At 33.9% G+C, this 19,204-nt stretch overlaps 2 protein-coding genes and 1 non-coding gene across 3 annotated transcripts; all 3 read left to right on the forward strand.

Annotated features, from left to right (window-relative positions):
• Positions 1-8,224: 8,224 nt before the first annotated feature.
• Positions 8,225-8,332, forward strand: LOC112499390 (small nucleolar RNA R71). The gene has a single exon (XR_003067002.2). It is a non-coding gene; the product is annotated as a small nucleolar RNA R71 (small nucleolar RNA).
• A 3,506-nt stretch (positions 8,333-11,838) lies between these two features.
• Positions 11,839-15,939, forward strand: LOC102622008 (uncharacterized). The gene is made up of 4 exons (XM_025102285.2): positions 11,839-11,970; positions 12,173-12,275; positions 14,867-14,943; positions 15,068-15,939. The coding sequence occupies exons 2-4, from the start codon at positions 12,217-12,219 to the stop codon at positions 15,589-15,591; spliced, it is 660 nt and encodes a 219-aa protein (XP_024958053.2). The 5' UTR covers positions 11,839-11,970; positions 12,173-12,216; the 3' UTR covers positions 15,592-15,939.
• A 118-nt stretch (positions 15,940-16,057) lies between these two features.
• On the forward strand, positions 16,058-18,905 carry LOC112499343 (uncharacterized). The gene is made up of 5 exons (XM_052442283.1): positions 16,058-16,594; positions 16,770-16,922; positions 17,028-17,081; positions 17,178-17,596; positions 18,054-18,905. Exons 1-5 carry the CDS (start codon positions 16,381-16,383, stop codon positions 18,690-18,692), a joined length of 1,479 nt encoding a protein of 492 aa, XP_052298243.1. The 5' UTR covers positions 16,058-16,380; the 3' UTR covers positions 18,693-18,905.
• Positions 18,906-19,204: the final 299 nt, after the last annotated feature.

A 19,204-nucleotide genomic window follows, 5' to 3' on the forward strand; every position in this document is an offset into this window, starting at 1 on the left:
GAATTTGTGACATGCATTTGGAGGTGGCTGAAATTTTTGAAAAATAATCAAAGGATTGGTGCAATAGTGCGTCCATATTGCCTATAAATAGAGGACATTTCTTCGCTACATAGCATCTTAAATAATTATAGAAATAATTCAAGTGAGAATTGTTAAGAGCGAGCAATTTGAGAGTGTAAACAATTGAGAGGTTATCCTTTCAAATGTGTGTAAGAGTACTGGGTGTATCTGGATTCTGGGAAGTGAGGTTTATCTACTCAAATATTGTACTCTAATAATTATTAGTAATACAATTATTTTCTCTTGCCCTTGTGAACATAGACATGATTGTTGAGTCATGTTAAATTCTTGTGTATTCCTCATTTCGCGTACAAGAACTAGTATTGTTCACATATATGGTACTGTTCACAAACACGGTGGAGCCGACAGTTCATACTTGGGTGTGTTAAGATCTTGCAGTATGGTTGCTTGGATAAGTGCATGTCTAAGAAAGTTTTGTCAACAAAGCTAGAATTGCCTATGGAGTATGGGTTTTAAATAGGACCGTTGTGACCCCTCCAGTCTTTCTTGAAAACTTTCTTGGTGCATTTTTCACGCGTTGGTAGGAATAGTTATTGAGAAAAAATTGGTAAAATGTGGAGCTTCTAATAGTAGAAGAGAAAAAGATCTACTGAGACTATTCTAGGAGACATTTTAGCTAAGAGCTTAGACTTGTCACCTCACCAATCAACACATATTATAAGAGGTTCAAAGATCGATGTTAAAAAAGTTCAATGGAAAAATCAACTTCTACATGTGGAAGCGCAAAATTATGGGTGCCCTTATTCAAATCGATCTTGATATCGTTTTGGAAAATAAAGGATACTTGTATAAAAAAGAAATTTGAAATCGTACGAACGAAGGAGCCTGTGATTAGATCAGTTCATTCTTGACCAAAGAGGTGAAATATTTGGTGAAAGATAAAGAGTTTGCGATGACTCTGTGGCATACACTGAAGGAAAAATACATGCTAAAAAGTCCTAAAAATCGCCTTCATGCAATGAGCCAAGTAGGCTTCTGAATGGAGCTTGGGGTGTCAATGCACAAAATGTCTCAAGATTTGAAAAATTACTTGTTAATTTAAAGAAACTTGATGAAGACATTAAGAATGAAGCCAAAGCTCTGATTCTACTGCACTCACCTCTATAAAAATATAACCATTTTTTTATTACCTTGTTTTATGGTAAAAGTGTGATCATCTTAAAAGATGTTTGCATAGCATTGACCAATTTGGAAATTCAGAATAATGAAAACAAAATTCTAAAAAATCATCATCTGAGGTTTTATCAGCTAGAAAAGGGCGATGAAAAAAAAAATTCACTATGGAAAGAATTCTCGGACCAAATTGAGAAGTTGAAATACAGCTCGAAAATGAGTGTACCTTTTATCATGAAAATGGTCATTGGAATAAAGATTGTTCGAAGGCTAAAAAGAGAGATGGGAAGAAACCAGAAGTAGCAAATATGGCACATAATAATAAAGACTGTGACTATTCACTAAGTTTTATACTTGCAGCATATATGGCTAGTTTGAATGAGTGCATACTTGACATCGAAGCAACCTATCATTGTGTCCCGTAAGAGAATAGTTTACAAATTTCCATGATTTGGAACCTGGTGCAGTTATGATTAGGAATGATCAACCCTATCGCACGACATGGATATTGACATGACTCAAAAGTGTATTACTCCTAAGTATAAGAGTGTCTAGTTATAATATAACTCAGTAAATTCGAGGTCGAACCACAGGGAATTTAAAATCTAGCTGTCAATTTGTTAAACAAAGAAAATTAATTGCAAGAAAAGAAATCACTAGAAATCAATTTAAAAATATGTGAAGGTTACGAAATCCACTCTCAGTTATTCAAACTGTAATTTTAATACTCTCTCATTTTTAAATTTTGTCTCACTTTTACCAGTTAATTATTATATCATTTAGTTCTATGTCTGTGGATAAATATGGAATAAATCACCTAATGTGCCACAACTGAAGTAAGGTGTCGACATTATGTCAAAATACCATACAGATCCAAGAGAATCTATAAATTAACATGACATAAAAATAACCAGAAAAGAATAAAATAAACTTAAAATCTCACTTGAGAAAGTAATAAATTTAATAGTTTAAAACATTGAGCTTCACCCTTCACCTCAGTTTAGTAAAATTAGCCACTCATTTTGAAAGAAAATAAAGCACTCTTTTTATTTGATAAACTTTTGAAATATGTTATAAGAAAAATTGATTACACAACAAAAGAAGGAAAATAAACAATTCCTCAGCTTTGCTCTCTCGTTCTTTCTTCTCGGCTCAGCTCTCTTCACTTTGGCCTTCAGCTCCGTGCATCTCCTAGTTTTTTATAGGCAAGGAATGCATCTTTCTTTCATTATTTTAATTTATTTTATTTTTATAATATAAATATATGTTGAAATGTATGATGGTCAGGTGGCGGTATGGCCTCCTGACCATCACCAACATGATTGCCACTTTCTTTTTTTTTCTTTTTTTCTTTTTTATTCAATAACATCTCCTCGATGATGCATTCCAAATTGCTTCAGCAGTTTTTCTTTGTTCCCAATTTCAATTCCAATTCCATCTTATTCCTGAAAAATATTTGCAAGATAAAAATTAAAATATTGCGAATTAATTTAACATAAAAATATATTTGGGGAGTGTTAAGATAATTTAGAAATAATGAGCGCATTAATCGACACAATAAATGAAAAACTAATAATTTTATCCTTATTAAATGTATACTTTTTAGTGTCAATCAGATATGAATAATCCAACTAAAAAATGTTTGAAGGAATAGTCAAAAACTAAAAAAAGTTAGATATGTTCCAGCTTTAAAGAAAAATTTAATTTCTATAGGTGTTTTGAACGTTAAAGGCTACGAGGTTATCATTAAAGAAGGCATAATAAAGTTCACATATAAGGCTATGGGGATTCTATAAGGGGTCCGTTGTTATAATTTGTTCTATTTAAAGGAAAATACAACTAATAAAGCTAATTGTTTTTAGGCGCACAATGACACAACCAAGTTATGACATGTACTATTAGGACATGTTGGAAAAAAGTCTTTGCAAACTCTAATAAGGCATAGACTCTTAAAAGGTTAAAAATATGTAAAATAAAGTTATGAGAGCATTGTTTAATGGGCAAGAAGACAATGGTCAAGTTTGGCACCATAATTACAATATTCGTGAGATTCTTGAATATATTCACAATGATCTATGGAGACTAACCAAGACTACATCAATTCATGGAAGTTCTTATTTTGTTTCATTTATTGATATTTTCTCTAGACACAAATGGGTGTACATAATGTGAGCAAAGGATGATGTTCTAGAAGAAATTGGTGGAGACTCAAACTGACAGAAAAATCAAAATATTGCATTTTTTATAATAGGGTCAATATACTTTTGATCCACTTTTGCAAGTATGCCAAAGTGCGGGTATAAAAAGATATTTCACATTGAGACATACTTCTCAATAGAATGGTGTGGTTGAACGTATGAATCATAATTTGGTGGAGAAAGTATGTTGTATGCTATCTAATTCTGGTTTAGATAAAAAATTTTGGGCTGAGGCTATGAGCTATACAAGTCACTTAATAAACCAGTTTTACATTCTACTACAATTGAAGGTAAAACTCCTATAGAAATGTGGTTTAGAAAGCAAGCACAAGACTTGACTCATTTCGTTTGTTTGGGCATCCAGCTTGTTATCATGTGAAGAATGATAAGCTCGATCCTCGTGTAAGAAAAACTATCTTTGTGGGATTTAAAAGTGGAGTTAAAGGCTTCAAGCTTTAGGATCTTAGAGATAAAAAGTTTGTTTATAGTAGAGATATCATTTTTGATGAAGCTTTTATATTAAAGCCTTCAAGTTCTTAGCAAGTAGAGAAAGAGCCCAATGAGATATTACAGCAGGTGGAGTTTGATGCTACTCTATATGTATTAGTTACTTCTACTTCAGAGAAGAGTTCAACTATAAAATTGGTACCAAGAGTTGAAGAAAAGTTTGTTTCTGTTGATGTCCCAGAAGCGGAAGAAATAACTAAAGATGTAGAAGATAAGAATGAGACTATGGCAATAATAAGACCAAAAAAGTGATGAAGAAATCTAAATGGCTTATTAAAGACATGGTAGTAGCCTATGCACATCTAGTTATTAATGAAGACATTCCCAACACTTTTAGTGAGATATTACGCAGTATTGAAAATGATAAATAGAAATTAATAATGGAAAAAGAAACTAAGTCTCTTCATGAAAACTAAACTTGGGAACTTGTAGAGTTATCTTGAGGGAAAAAGGCTATTGGCAATAAATGAGTTTACACCAAGAAGCAAGATTCTCCAAATTAAACAATTTTGCGATACAAGGCAAGACTCGTAACAAAAGGTTTTGCTCAAAAGGATAGTATCGACTACAATGAAGTGTTCGCTTTAGTTGTCAAACATGTTTTTATTCATATACTACTTGCCTGGTAGCAGAATATGAGTTAGAGTTAGTTCAATTGGATGTTAAAACAACATTCTTACATGGAGATTTAAAGGAAGAGAGCTATATGACTCAGTCTTGCGATTCCAAAGTTGCTAGAAAGGAGAATCAAGTATGTCAACTAAAGTGGAATTGATAAATAATGAGACAATAGAATCATAGAGGACACCAGAAATTACGTGGTTCGGCTTTTAGCTTACGTTCATGGCGAAAACAGAAGGAAAATATTTTACTAGTGATATGAGAATTACAAGTATTGTAATATTTTTGGCTCACTACCCAGAACCCCAATACACCCAATCTCTCACTCCCTAATCACTCAAGAGTTTATTAAACTCTTAATACTCTCAACTCTATTTATAGGCTTCATTTCCTCTTTTTTTTAATATTTTAATATATTTTTTCTTATTATCTTTTTCTTATTTCAACATTCGGTGCCTACCCTTGACATCTTTTCCTCTCAAATTTTGGTGCATCTAAAAATTCAACTTACTACCACATGCATTTTGACAATTGCTAGACATTGGTTGTCAATTTGGTGATGAGCTTTTGACATTCTCCACTTGGAGATTTGATTGAAAACCAATCAATCTCCAGACCATCCTTTCTGCTTCACCATTGTCATATTGCTTACGTTTCTACTAGGCCACAAGAGGATCTACTCAAGATAAACTTATCAGCATTGATCAGCTTGGTCAAAATATCTGTTAGATTCTCCTTGGTATGGATTTTCTGCAAATCCATACTTCCATCTTCCACTACTTCTCGAACGAAGTGATATTGTACCCTTATGTGCTTTGTCCTGCAATGAAAGGCTAGATTCTTTGCAATATGCAAGGCGCTCTGACTGTCACAAAATACAAAAATTTTTTGTTGTTTTTGCCCGAGCTCTTCCATTAACCTTTGTATACAAATAGCTTCCTTTGCAAGCTTGTGTAGTTGCCATCTACTCTACTTCTGTTGTAGATAAGGCCACAACGGTCTGCAGTTTTAAAACCCAGCTTACAGCTGCTCCTGCAAGCGTAAACATATAACCAGTAGTCTTCTGCAAAATCTGAATCCACATATTCTTTGACAGTAAACTCTGATTCTCCATAAAATAATGTAACATCTGAGGTTCCTCTAATATATCTCAGAATCATTTTCACAGCTATCCAATACTCTCCACCAGGATTCGCCATGTATCGACTGGCTGCTCCCACTGCTTGTGCAATGTCTGGTCTAGTACATAACATAGCGAACATCAAACTTCCCACTACTAATGCATACAGTACTCGAGACATCTCCTTCCTCTCCGCTTCATTACTAGGACACATACTTGAGGATAATTTGAAATTAATAGGAAGTGGGGTAGAGATTGGCTTACAATCGTGCATGTTGAAGCGTTACAAGATTTTCTTCAAGTAGTTCTTCTGAGAAAGCCAAATCTTCCGGTAATTTCTGTCTTGGTGAATTTGCATCCCTAGAATCTTATTTGCCAGTCCCAAGTCCTTCATTTCAAACTCCCTCGCCAACTATGCCTTCAATTCTTGGACTCGATCTTTATTGGGGCCTGCTACTAACATGTCATCCACGTACAACAGCAAAATGATGAAATCATTATCTTCAAACATCTTGTAATTTGCACAGTGGCCTAAACTGAGTCTGTTGTATCCAAGGCTCATTATGAAGGAATCAAATCTCTTATACCAACACATTGGCGCCTGTTTGAGACCGTATAGAGATTTGTTCAACCTGCAAACCAAGTTCTTCTTTCCCTTTTCAGCAAAACCTTCTGGTTGGAGTATATAAATTTCTTCTTCAAGTTCTCCATTAAGAAATACAGTGTTCACATCTAACTGCTCTAGATGTAGGTCAAATGTAGCACACATCGCCAAAACTATTCTGATTGTCGTGAGTCGAACCACCAGAGAAAATATTTCGTTGAAGTCAATACTTTCTTTCTGAGCATATCATTTCACCACCAATCTTGCACGATATCGCTCCACTTGGTCATTGCCATCACGTTTGATCTTGTAGACCCATTTTTTACCAATGGTTTTTCTTCCATGTGGTAGTGGTACAAGTTCTCATGTCTTGTTTGTGTAGAGCCTCAATTTCTTCCTACATTGCTGTCATCCACAAAGTAACATCTGAGCTGTTTAAAGCTTCATGGAAAGTTGATGGCTCTCCATCCTCTGTTAAAAGACAATATGCAACATTGATCTATGTGACGTAATTCGAGTGCCACACTTGCGGTCGTCTCTCACGAGTTGACCGACGAACTTCTAGAGTCTCAGACACGATTGATTTTTGTTCCTTATGCTCTGGTGCTACTTCAAAAGAATCTGAATCTTCTGGATTATTTTCCACATATACCGGCACAGTCTCTAACTTTTCTTTTACAGTGCTATCTCTCCTTTGCAGTTGATCTTCTATAAAAATAACATCTCTGCTGATGACGATCTTGTGGGCAGTGGGGTCCCACAAATGATACCCCTTTACTCCATCAGTATATCCTAAGAAGATACATTTTCTAGATTTTGGATTCAACTTTGCTCTTTCTTAGGCATTGTACATCACGTACACAGGACATCTAAATGTATGTAGGTGAGAGTAATCTGCTAGCTTTCCAGTCCACATCTCCATCGGAGTCTTCAACTCAATTATTGTAGATAGCGACCAATTTACTACACAACAAACAATTTTGGTTGTTTCTGCCCAGAATGAATTAGGTAGGCCCGCAATCCTCAACATAGCTCTTATTCTGTAAGAGTCATGTTCATCCGCTCCGCCACTCCATTTTGTTGAGGAGTGTATGCCACCATGAACTGCCTTTGAATACCTTCTTGTTTACAGAAAGTAAGAAACTTGTCGTCTGTATAGTCTCTATCGTTATTTGTCCTCAAACACTTGATCCTTTTACCGGATTCAAGTTCAACTTGCGCCTTGTACTATTCGAACACTGAAAACACATCTGACTTTTTCTTAATTGGATACGCCTAGCATCTCTTGGAATAATCATCAATGAAAGTCACCAAGTACTTTACATATCTTATAGACATATCCGGCGATTCCCAAACATCAGAATAAACCAAGTCTAAAATGCATTTACCTTTGGCAGTGGATCTGTTGAATTTTAATCTATGCTAACACAATGCTTGCAAAATGGTAAGTTCACTGATTTGAGCCTCGGAAGTAATTTTCACTCAGAGAGAATCTTCAAACCTTGTTCTAACATGTGACCGAGTTTGAGGTGCCACATTATCATTAATTCTTCTCCATTTGACACGACATACGCATCAACTTCCTATAGTGTTTTCCCTTTAAGCATGAACAGATTAGCACCGATCTTTTCTACCTTCATCAATACAAGCGTGCCTCTAGCTATCTTCATAATCTGATTTTCATCATGGGTTTTACACCCAAGATTATCTATTTGTCTTATAGACAATAGATTTTTCTTTAGACCATTGACATGTAATACCTCCTTAATTGTGCGAATTGTATCATGAAATACATAATATATAACTGCCATCTGTCTAGTTGATGGCCACTGATAATTATTGTTGGCAATTCTCTCCAAAATTTCATAAGCTTCAGTGCAAGATTTAGATAACAAAGCTCCATTTGCTGAAGCATCAACCATCAATCTTGTACTTGGATTGAACCCATTGTAGAAAGTTTCCAACTGCATGCAACAAGGAATGCCATGATGAGGACACCTTCTGAGCAGTACTTTAAATCTCTCCCAAGCCTCATACTAACTCTCATATTCAAGTTAATGAAAGTAAGTGATCTCATTCCGTAATTTTGCATTCTTGGTTGGTGGAAAATATTTCATTAAGAATTTATCAGCCAATTCATTCCATGTAGTGGTGGAATCAGATGGTAATAAATTCAACCATGCTCTTGCTCGATCTCTTGAGGAGTAAGGAAAAAGCCTTAGTCTTAAAGCATCTTGTGTTGCTCCAGCAATTTTAAAAGCACCACTCACTTCCAAAATCAACTTAAGATGGAGGTGAGGATCTTCAGTTGGTAGTCCATCGAATTGACCCACTGTTTGCAACATTTCAAATATACTGGCTTAAGTTCAAAGTTTGCGGCTTCCACATCAGGCCTGACTATTCTCCTACCGTTTCTCGTGAACAGTACTGTATATATGAAAGGTTCTGTATACGTAAACAGTATCGTATACGTGAACAGTACTGTATACGTAAACAATACCATATACACGAACAATACCCTTTGCGTGAATAGTATCCCGACTCCAAAAATACAACCAATGGCTTTGATACCACTGTTGAGAAATTGATGGGTGAAGCAGACACACAACTAAAGTGAAATTGAGAAATAATGAGACAATAGAATCACAGAGGACACCAGAAATTACATGGTTCGACTTTTACCCTACGTCCACGGGCGAAGACAGAAGGAAAATATTTTACTAGTGATATGAGGATTACAAGTATTGTAATATTTTTGGCTCACTACCCAGAACCCCAATACACCTAATCTCTCACTTCCTCATCACTCAAGAGTTTATTAAATTCTTAATACTCTCAACTCTTTCTTTTAAATTTGAGAAGAGAACTAGAGGAATTGATGTTGAGAAGGGGAAATGAAGCCTCTATTTATAGGCTTCATTTCCTCTCTTTTTTTAATATTTTAATATATTTTTTATTATTATCTTTTTCTTATTTCAACATTCGGTGCCTACCCTTGACATCTTTTCCTCTCAATTTTTGGTGCATCCAAAAATTCAACTTGCTGCCACATGCATTTTGACAATTGCTAGGCATTGGTTGTCAATTTGGTGATGAGCTTTTAACACACAGTCTCCGCAACCTGGTACATTGACAGCTGCGGAGAAAGCTATGTGACTATGAGTGCAGCTATAACTGAGCAAGATGAAGCTAAGGGCATTGTGTCATGTGGATTTTAATTGAAAAGAAAAAAGTCCATAAATATTGTGGAACCATGTCTGAGGGACTTTCCTTTTGCTCTAGCCAATGGCAGGACATAAATTTTGTTTTGAAATAGGCTATAATAATAATAATAATAATAATAAAAGAAACCAAAAAACTTGTGGATGTTATGATATAAAATATGTAAACAATAGAGAGCCAAATCATCATGTTGAGCAATACTTGTTCCTCTTGGTGAGATAAACGACTTGTTCCTTTACGTAAAAGTCTGCATAAAGACTCTTGGGGACTCTCCAAATATTTCTTTTCATGATTGATTTATAATCTAGTTGTTTTCCTCTAATTTTTTTAATTTTTAATTTTAATAAAATTTCTCAGCATTCACAAAAAAAAACACTCATTACGTTGAGCAAGTGTAGATCAAACTCTCTCTGATGGCTTCACCCATGGATGTAGATCTTGCAAAAGACTGAAGCACATAATATTGAGGGACTGTGCAGCTGCTCTACCCCCTTTATTTTAAGAGAATCCTCCTAAAATAACGGGTGGAGCAGCACAGCTGCCCCAAACAGATCCTCAGTGTTCTTTGTGTGATTGCTTTGATTCTGCTTCTAATTCATTCATTCTTGTTACTGAGAGTTAGATTAGGGTTCTTGAATCAATATTGAATCAATTTCGATCTTCAATTGTGAGTGCACAACTTGTTTGATGTAGTGAAGTAATGCGGCCAGAGTGTTGGTCTGGTGAAGCTTGATACACAGATCAACCTCTACACATAAATTTAAGACCACAATTGTTTAATTGTTTAAAATGTGTAAAGAATAAAAAGTGGCTTTGCTTTTTGTTTGGATACCTATTAGTATTAGTTTGGCCATTTTTTGACTAGCCCCTCTAGAATTAATTCATGAGTCTGCCATTCATGATGATCTAGGTTGGGTAAATTGTAAATAGATTTTCTATTATGGTATTCATTTTCGAGATTATCTCAGCATCAAATTTAAGCCTTTTTTATTTTAATTCTTGCTCTTTTAATAGCCTCCGTTTCAATCCTATGCCCCACTTTCAAATTTCTCTCGATCTCCAATTTACATGACCTTAAATTGGATTCACGTTTTGTGAATCTTTTTTCTTTTTTTCTTTTCTTTCTTTCATTTATTTTTTAATAACACTGAGTTCTTACCTAATTACTTAAACTTTTGATTCTAATGGCTTATCAAAAATGGTGTGCAGAAACAAAAATGAATATAAAAAGTGACGGATCAAACTGAAGAAGTACAGAGTTAGAGAGGTACTTAAATAACATAAAGAAATTTGGGTTACATTAATTTTTAATTTATTGATTCAATATTAATTAACAATTTTTATAGGCATAAGAACAACTAAAACACTGATTCTGTTTTCATGATGATTAATTAAGATGATTGGTAATATGCTTAACAAAGTGCAGGAGAGACTATATGAAAGATGATGAAAGCATTGATCAAAATGGGACATGAAGATATATTGTGTGAATTTGTAAGCGTGCCTGTTACTTTTGTGCATGTTTGCTTGCACGAGATTCACGTTTGTTAGTTTATTGTGTTCCCTTCATGCAGGATTTATGGAGTTTTGAAACATTTAACTTTTAAATTATCCTAATTATGATGTACGGTTCGAATCTCATACTTTTTCTACCATATGAAGCGATCTTATTAGTTGAGCCTACACGAATACACAGGGAAGTAGTGAAAGAAGGAGGCTTACTGAGAAACAAGGATCATATATGAAAACGAGGCTCAGCTGCAAAATGGCCCAAAACCTCATTTATGGCTCTGTTTTTCACCTGCTGGACTCTCGACTATTTTAACCAAATTAAGGAACGAAGTTCTGAACACTCAACAAGGATTATAGAACAATCATCAAGAAAAATGAACAAGAAATTGGGTATTAATTCCTCCGCTATATATCTGCGATGTGTACATTGAAAGCAGCGGTGAAAACTACTGTCATTATGAGTGCAGCTACAACTCTGCAAGACGAAGCTGAGGAGTGAGGACATTGATCGAGTTAAGAGTTTTAATAGAGTAGAAAAATGTCAATATTTTTGTGGAACCATATGAGGGACCTTCCCCTAGGGCTCTGGCCAATGGGAGGACATAATTTTGGCTTTGACAAGTTATAATAAATTATTAAAAAGGACAAGAACCTACCATATATACTTCATAGAGATAATTAACTCGCATCTATCGTGCTGGTGCATTTATGCTTGTCTTGAGTTAGTAAAAGTGAAAGATTCCCAATATGAAAGAAAGTAAAGGGAAGATGCTATTCTCCAATTATTATCGACGTGATCGAGAAGTAAAGCCTAGAGATAGGAACCTCTCATGCAAATGCAGTATATATATGATTAAGAATGCAAAAGCCCGGATTTCATTTAATCACAGCACTTAATACCCTTTTGCAGCATCGATTTCATCCAAAATCCGTCACTAACACTCTCGCTGCTTCGTGGCCGCTGCCGTCACCATTCCTCTTCACATTCACAGGTTCTTATTCTTTTTAAGTATTATAATTAACGGATTTGCGTATTAATTTAATTATTTTTTCAATATAACAAGTATTAGGCTCCATAGTCTTTATTGATATATGTATTATGTAGCTGAGAAAACAATAATTTTTACATTTCTGACTTCTTGATTTCGCTTCAATTCAAATATTGATATATCTGTTCTTTTGCTTCTGGTACAGAAAAGCAAAACTCCAAGAAATTAAGTTTAATTCTTAACTCTGATATGGAAGAAGCCAGCAGATCATCAAACCGAGAAGCAAATGATCCAACCAACGTCTCCAGGTAAGCAAATAAACACTCTATATATATATATATATATATATCTGATTTTAGATATTTAAAATCGATTGATTAAAACTTTTGATCTTACAAAATGCAATTGATGGATTGCGTGTTGATTCATTTTCTATAATGACAATTAAAGCTTAATGTCTTGAAGTATGTATTCCAAATTTAATTAATTTTTTAGGAGGCCGATAGTTAAATAAGCCTCAATTTGGTAATTCTGTATCTTTTAAAATAATTGTTACCAGTTATGAAGAGAATTAATTAAACATTTGTTAAAATTTATTTTTAAAAGTTGTGTGAGTTATAGAAGAAGCCATATGTGCTTGGTAAATCTTACTGTTAAATTGCTATAATAATTCAAATGACTAAAATGGATATAATGTTGAATAAAAATTATTTACGCATTTATAAACATAGTAAATGATAGAGTGATGTTATTAGCATCCTTCAAAATCCTAATAAAACCCTCTTCTGCGTTTACAATTTTAACTTCTAGTAAAATGATTTTTAAAAAAACAATCTTTCTTTCTCAACTCAAGCTGCAGATTTCTATTTAAAAGTTTTTCGCTTCCCCCGAGCTAAACTGGAAAAAAAAAAAGAATATATTCATGTTGATGTCTCTAATAAACTAGAGTAATCATTTAATCGCTATTTTGCTTCAATCTAACCTATAGAAAACCAAACTTGAAGATTTAGTTACCATTCGAGCTAGACTTTTCTATCTCCTTTGTCGTTACCATTACTTCTTGTCTGCATTTTTTCCGCAACTTACAATAAATTCGTTACTCAAAATCCTAAATGAAAGTTCATATATACAAATAACTTTAGAAGAAATAAATCATTTAAATTTTAGTTTTGTTGGGAATTTCATAAGAAATTTTTTCTATTGCATATACACACTTGATTAGCAAGTTTTAAAAGTGTTAATTTGCTTTTTCAGGTTTAAAATCTATACAAATCATTCAATAATCAGTTTAGCAACTATCATCGAAGGAAAAAAATTCTTAATTATTTCTTAAGAACTGTATTAATTTCTAGGGTTTAAAATTTGATTGTGACTACAATTCTGACTTCACCATTAGTTATATTGTTGTCAAAATCATGGAAGCTTCTCTCTGAAAGTTTGTTTATTTGCCACGGGAGAGTCTATAGTTCCATTTTTTTTTTTTTTATCAAAGATCTATATAATGATATAGTATATCTTTCCATAAAGTTTTGTAGGTCTTCATTGGGAAGAAATAGGCAAGGTCATTTATGGAACTAACGCATGGGTGTTATTAGTTAAGGTGTTATTTTAATTTTTGTAGCAGGTGCTTTTAGAAAAAAAGGTTTTATAAGAGTAATTGAGGGGTGTCAATAGTCCCACTATAATTGATAACTAAAAAAGATATTTTTCTTTATTAATTTTATTTTTTTATTTTGTTATCTCAATAAAATTATCAATAATAATAGTCTCTTTAAATGTAATGATTTTATTTCTTAACTGAATAATGATAATTTTGAATTTTTATTATACATGTAATTATATATGGGATTGTGTTTAATATGAAATTGATTACCAAAATCAGATTTTGAAAAGCTACTCTTTTTTTACTTTTCAAAATCAGCTATAGGATAGAGTAATTTTGTCAAAAGTATTTTTTTTAAAATTTACTAAATACTAAAATTAATTTTTTCCTTTTTTAAAATCATTTTTGTGCCTTTTAAAAGCATCCCAAACGAAACCTAAATTTTGAAAAGCAGGGGAAATTTTACAAGATGTTCGGTATAAAAAAAAAAAATTAGTTAGATTTTATCTGTAGTTAGCAAGTACAGAATTTGCCTTCAGTATTATATTCATAAGTGTTGCATTTTGACAAGTCAGATCATAGAAGACTGCGTTTTGCCATTAGTATATATTATTTCTCTGCCTTGTATATCTAGAGTTGTAATGATAGAAAGTCCACTCCAACATTATCTCAACCTCACACAACAGTAAATGTAAGTTGAACTAATAATAAAGTTGTCCCTAATTTTGAATTAATGACAAATTTGCCTAAAAATATTTGCTTTGAAGAGGTTGGGGTGGGGTTCATTGGAAGGTTGAATATAATGTTTCGTGAATCCACCTCCCTAACTAGCTTATTATCCAGCAGGTAAATGTTGTTAAAAATTATCATTAGTACAATTATTGTTCAGTCCTTTTCAACAACTCAAACTCCGCCACGCGGGACATTGCACAAGTCCTCAATGGTTTGTATACTATTTTATAAGAAATTCCTCACTTTAAAAAAGTGGACAAAAATTAAAGGGAAGAAAAATTTCAATGCAAGTCTTTTTTTTTTTTAATATATTAGAGTTCGTATTTTTTTTTCCTTTTAGCTCTATCTCTTTGGTAAAAATTTGCACCTTTTTTTGAGGAGCCCCCTCTAGTATTAATTCATGAGTCTACCAATATTGGTGATGATCTAGGTCAGTAGATTTTAATCGTTTCTCTAAACTGGTATTCATTTTTGAGCTGTAACATTCTTTTTTTTTCTAACACTATGTTGTTATGTAACTGCTTAAACTTTCGAGTCTAATGGCTTATCAAGAATGGTCTGCAGAAACAAAACCGAAGACGAACTCACGGTAACGGGGCCAAACATAAGTAAACAGACCAAAGATGCAGAGAGTTGGAAAGGTAATTAATAACATAAAGAGACTAATTTATTTATTTTTACTGAATCAATATTATTAATTAACTTTCCAAAAAATAATAACAATTATATAATATATAGATTCTGTTTTCATGGTGATAAATTCAGATGATCAAGAGAAGGATGAGTATTATGGTCGTTATTGGCCGCTATACAGAATGATAGAGAAGAATGATTGGCAAGGTGTGGAAGATTTCGTCACTAATCATCCCGATGCCTTGACCGCCAAGATTGTTGAACCGGGTTCAATGACAATATTTCACATGATTGTGGAGTTATTAATTGATGCTGAGTCTGATGAGGCCATATGCCTTCTCGATAAGCTGGCGTCAAAGGTCGATCCAGAAACACTAGCACGACAAGATAATCATGGGCACACTGCTGCAACTCTTTCTGCAGCAAAAGGAAATCTAAGGGCCTTAAAACTTCTAGTGAAGTATAACCCTGATTTAACAAATATAAGGCACGGCGAAGGCTTTCTTCCGGTTCATGATGCAGCATTATATGGTCATAAAGATACTTTTCACTATCTACTAGAGGTGACTCATGGTGTAGACATCTACAGCGGCAAAGATGGTGCGAATGTGCTTTCATTTCTCATCGCAGCTAATTTATATGGTCAGTATTATTAACCTAAAAGTTTCAAGCTAACACATATGCGATTGCAGATAAACCAATTCTCAAGTTATATCGTCCATGTATAGCTTGTTTTAACCAAAATTTTCTTTTAAAAACCTCAAGGCTAGCAAGCTCTAAACCATAATTCATAAACATATGTTTTTGACAACTCTGATACGGAAGCTACTTTGGTGCGAATGTTTGAAACAAAATTCTGTGTGGCCACAGAGTTTACAACATTACAAAAGTTGTTCACGAAAATTATAAAATTTGACATTCCGCACCTGAGTTTTCGCTGTGATACGTATTTTTGAAATTCCTTGACATGAACATTAATCAAATAAATTCCTTCTTTTTTTGTACCCATTCTTTAATAAAAAAATTTATTACTTTAATACCCATTAATAAAATAAAAATTTTAGATAAAATAATATAATTAATTCTTTTGTTTAAAAAAAATGTTTACACATAACGCAACCAACTTACTGAAACCCCAATAGAAATATATTAGAAGGGCAAAATACTTCGAAGATGAACCCATTATCATGCAATAGTTTGGAACTCTTGACCATATCGAAACGAACAACCTGTTCTTCTTGACTATCCACCGCATTAATTTAATTGATTACCTCGATTGTGTTAGTAATTTTATCGAATGCATATTTAATTGTTTAAATATATACATTTAATTTTTTTTTTGGCTGCTTTCATATAATGTGATCCGCTAAACCAAATTCCTGTTTCTACTGTTGATTGCTTGGTTATACTTTCGTCATGTTATCTTCGTTTATATATGTATATATATGATGCTCGAATTATATAGAGATCAAGTACATCGCCACCACTCTGACTTTGTTCATGAATCAGATGTAGCTTCAGATTTATTGAAGCGTCATCCAACAATTGGCCGTGACAGCATCGACTCTCGGAGAATTATTCTAAACACGTTGGCTCAAAAGCCTTACGCGTTTGCAAGTGGGAGTCGGCTTGGACGTTTGCAACGTTTAATTTACAATTGTAGCTGTCAACTATCCTTTGCGAACACACAAACACATCTATATAGTGATCTTCTAATGAAGAAGCCCTCATTTCAATAAAATGAGGAAGCACTAATTGGAAGATGACTCTATATAGATGTGTGTATATATACGCTGTTTATTTATGTGGCCTAACAAAACCTAGCAAATTGCAGGCATTCCTGTGGAAAAGGAACTTGTTCCTTCCATTCAGACCAACGATTATCATGACTTGGATGGAGACATAGAAAGCTTTATTGTGACATCAAAAATCCACTCAAAAGAATCCACGCGTTTTGGGTCTACTCAACAGATCACTACCACATTTGGTCGGTAATAATCTTATTCGTTTTGTTTTGATATATATATATATATATACTCGAATTCGTGATTCTGAACTGAAAGTTATTTGTTTTTTTTTATATATATGACAGGTGCAATGTTGCATAAATTGCATAGGATGCTTTGGAATGCCCTCATGCACCTATGTAAGTCTTGAGAGACTGTTCTATTAAGATATATTCATTCATTTGAATCCATTAATTATATCCTTCTTTTATTGACTCGAGTTTAATTAATTGCAGCCCCCGGCATCAAAGGTATACATGACCAAAAGTTAACGCACATGCGAACGGTTGAGATAGTTAGAATTATATGTGAAGGAGTGGTTTGGACAAACTTTCAAAATAGTGCACAATTGTCGGTAGCAATGTTGGCAGCTGCAATATTGGGGATTCCTGAGGTTGTCAACGAATTTATTATGGCCTATGATTCTTCTTCTAATTGGTCGAATCAAGATGGACATACGATATTCGATCATGCAGTTTTATATCGTCGTGAAAAAGTTTTTAATCTCATACAAGGCGTAAATTTCACTACATTTTTATTCTCTTCACGAGACAAAGCTGGCAACAACATCCTGCATTTAGCGGGAAGATTGGTACCTTCAAGTGAAGTGGCTGGTGCAGCATTGCAGATGCAACGGGAGTTGCAGTGGTTCAAGGTATGACTTCTCATCTAACCATATGATATGTAAAGATGAAAGATTCAGGATTCTAGTCCATTAAAGAAAGGGGGATAAAAACCTTAATATAATTTCTATGTTTAAGAGTCCAAATTTGCGGTTTGTTGTACAACAAGATGTATGAAGGATGATATTCAAACAAAAAGAAAATTAACAGAATGCTGCAGAAACAAGATAATATAAACCGGTCGCGAGTTTATTGGCTTAATTAAATTTTAATAAAAAATTAGGTAAACGGGTGATGGTTTTAACTTGTTTCTATTAGCCTCTACCTCTCTAGCACTCATTTCAAAATGATTTTTTTTTTGGAAATTCTTCTCGATATGCCTTTAATTAGTATCTTTCCGTTAAATACGTTGAGCTTTTCTTTCCACTAAAAAATCTACCTTGAAAGTAAGTTGTAGTTCTTGGATTTATGACTTTTAATTTCCTGCAGGCGATAGAAAATCTTGTCCATCCTTTCTTTCGCGAAGCTACAAATGATCTCAAGCAAACTCCTAGAGAGGTTTTTACAGAAGAACACAAGGAATTAGTTAAAGAAGGAGAAAAATGGCTGAAGGAAACAGCTTCATCCTGCTCGGTTGTAGCTGCACTCATAATCACTGTAGTGTTTGCAGCAGTTTTCACTGCACCTGGTGGCAGTGACGGCAGGGGAATGCCAAATTTCTTACATGACCAATCTTTCATGATTTTTGCCATTTCAGATATGCTTGCACTCTTCTCTTCCATCACTTCAGTTCTAATGTTCTTGGGCATCCTCACTTCACGCTACGCAGAAGAAGATTTTCTTGTGTCGTTACCAAAGAAGTTAATTATTGGCCTCATCACCTTGTTCTTTTCTATTGCAAGCATGATGGTAGCCTTTGGTGCAACCGTTCACATATCTCTTTCTCATAAATGGAATTCGGTTATCATTCCAATTGCCCTTGTTGGATGTGTCCCTATCACCTTGTTTGCATTGTTGCAGTTTCCTCTTTTGCTTGATATGTACTCATCCACTTATGGCCGCAGCATCATCATAGAAAGCAGTTGGAGAGAATTAACTAGCTGCCAGATAGTTGCTAAAGGTAATTAGAAAAACACAGTTATAAAAGCTGATTAAATAGGGCTATTGTCCCACTGTGTAACTAAGCCATTTCTGTTGATTTTTCTGATGTTTGTTCTATAATAATTGTTGAGTGTTTAGAACTGTTTATTTGAATTTGGTTGTTAAAAGGCCATTCAATTGAGGAACTGAACCTTAGAAAATTTCTTCTGTTTGTTTTGATCTCATTTAGATAATAATTGATCTTTGACCATATTTGATTGATTGAGGAGGATCTATTCATCTGACTCTAATCATATCTTTTACCTTTAAGATCAATATTTATTCCTGTGATCTTCATTTGATTTCTAAAACTGGCAATTAAAAGTTGCTAGAAATATCTTTGGTCGTAAGGTGACTAATGGTGCCTACTTCCTCTACAGAAAACAGCCTCACAATGGCTTTTCGTTTAAAAAAAAAAAAAAAAGGCCAAGAACAAAGCTCTAAAGCACTCAAGAAGGTTACGGAGACACAAGGATCGTGAAAATTAAGGCCTAGATCAA

This window comes from Citrus sinensis, chromosome 5 (genome assembly GCF_022201045.2).
Source record: "Citrus sinensis cultivar Valencia sweet orange chromosome 5, DVS_A1.0, whole genome shotgun sequence".
In the NCBI taxonomy this organism is placed as follows: domain Eukaryota; kingdom Viridiplantae; phylum Streptophyta; class Magnoliopsida; order Sapindales; family Rutaceae; genus Citrus; species Citrus sinensis.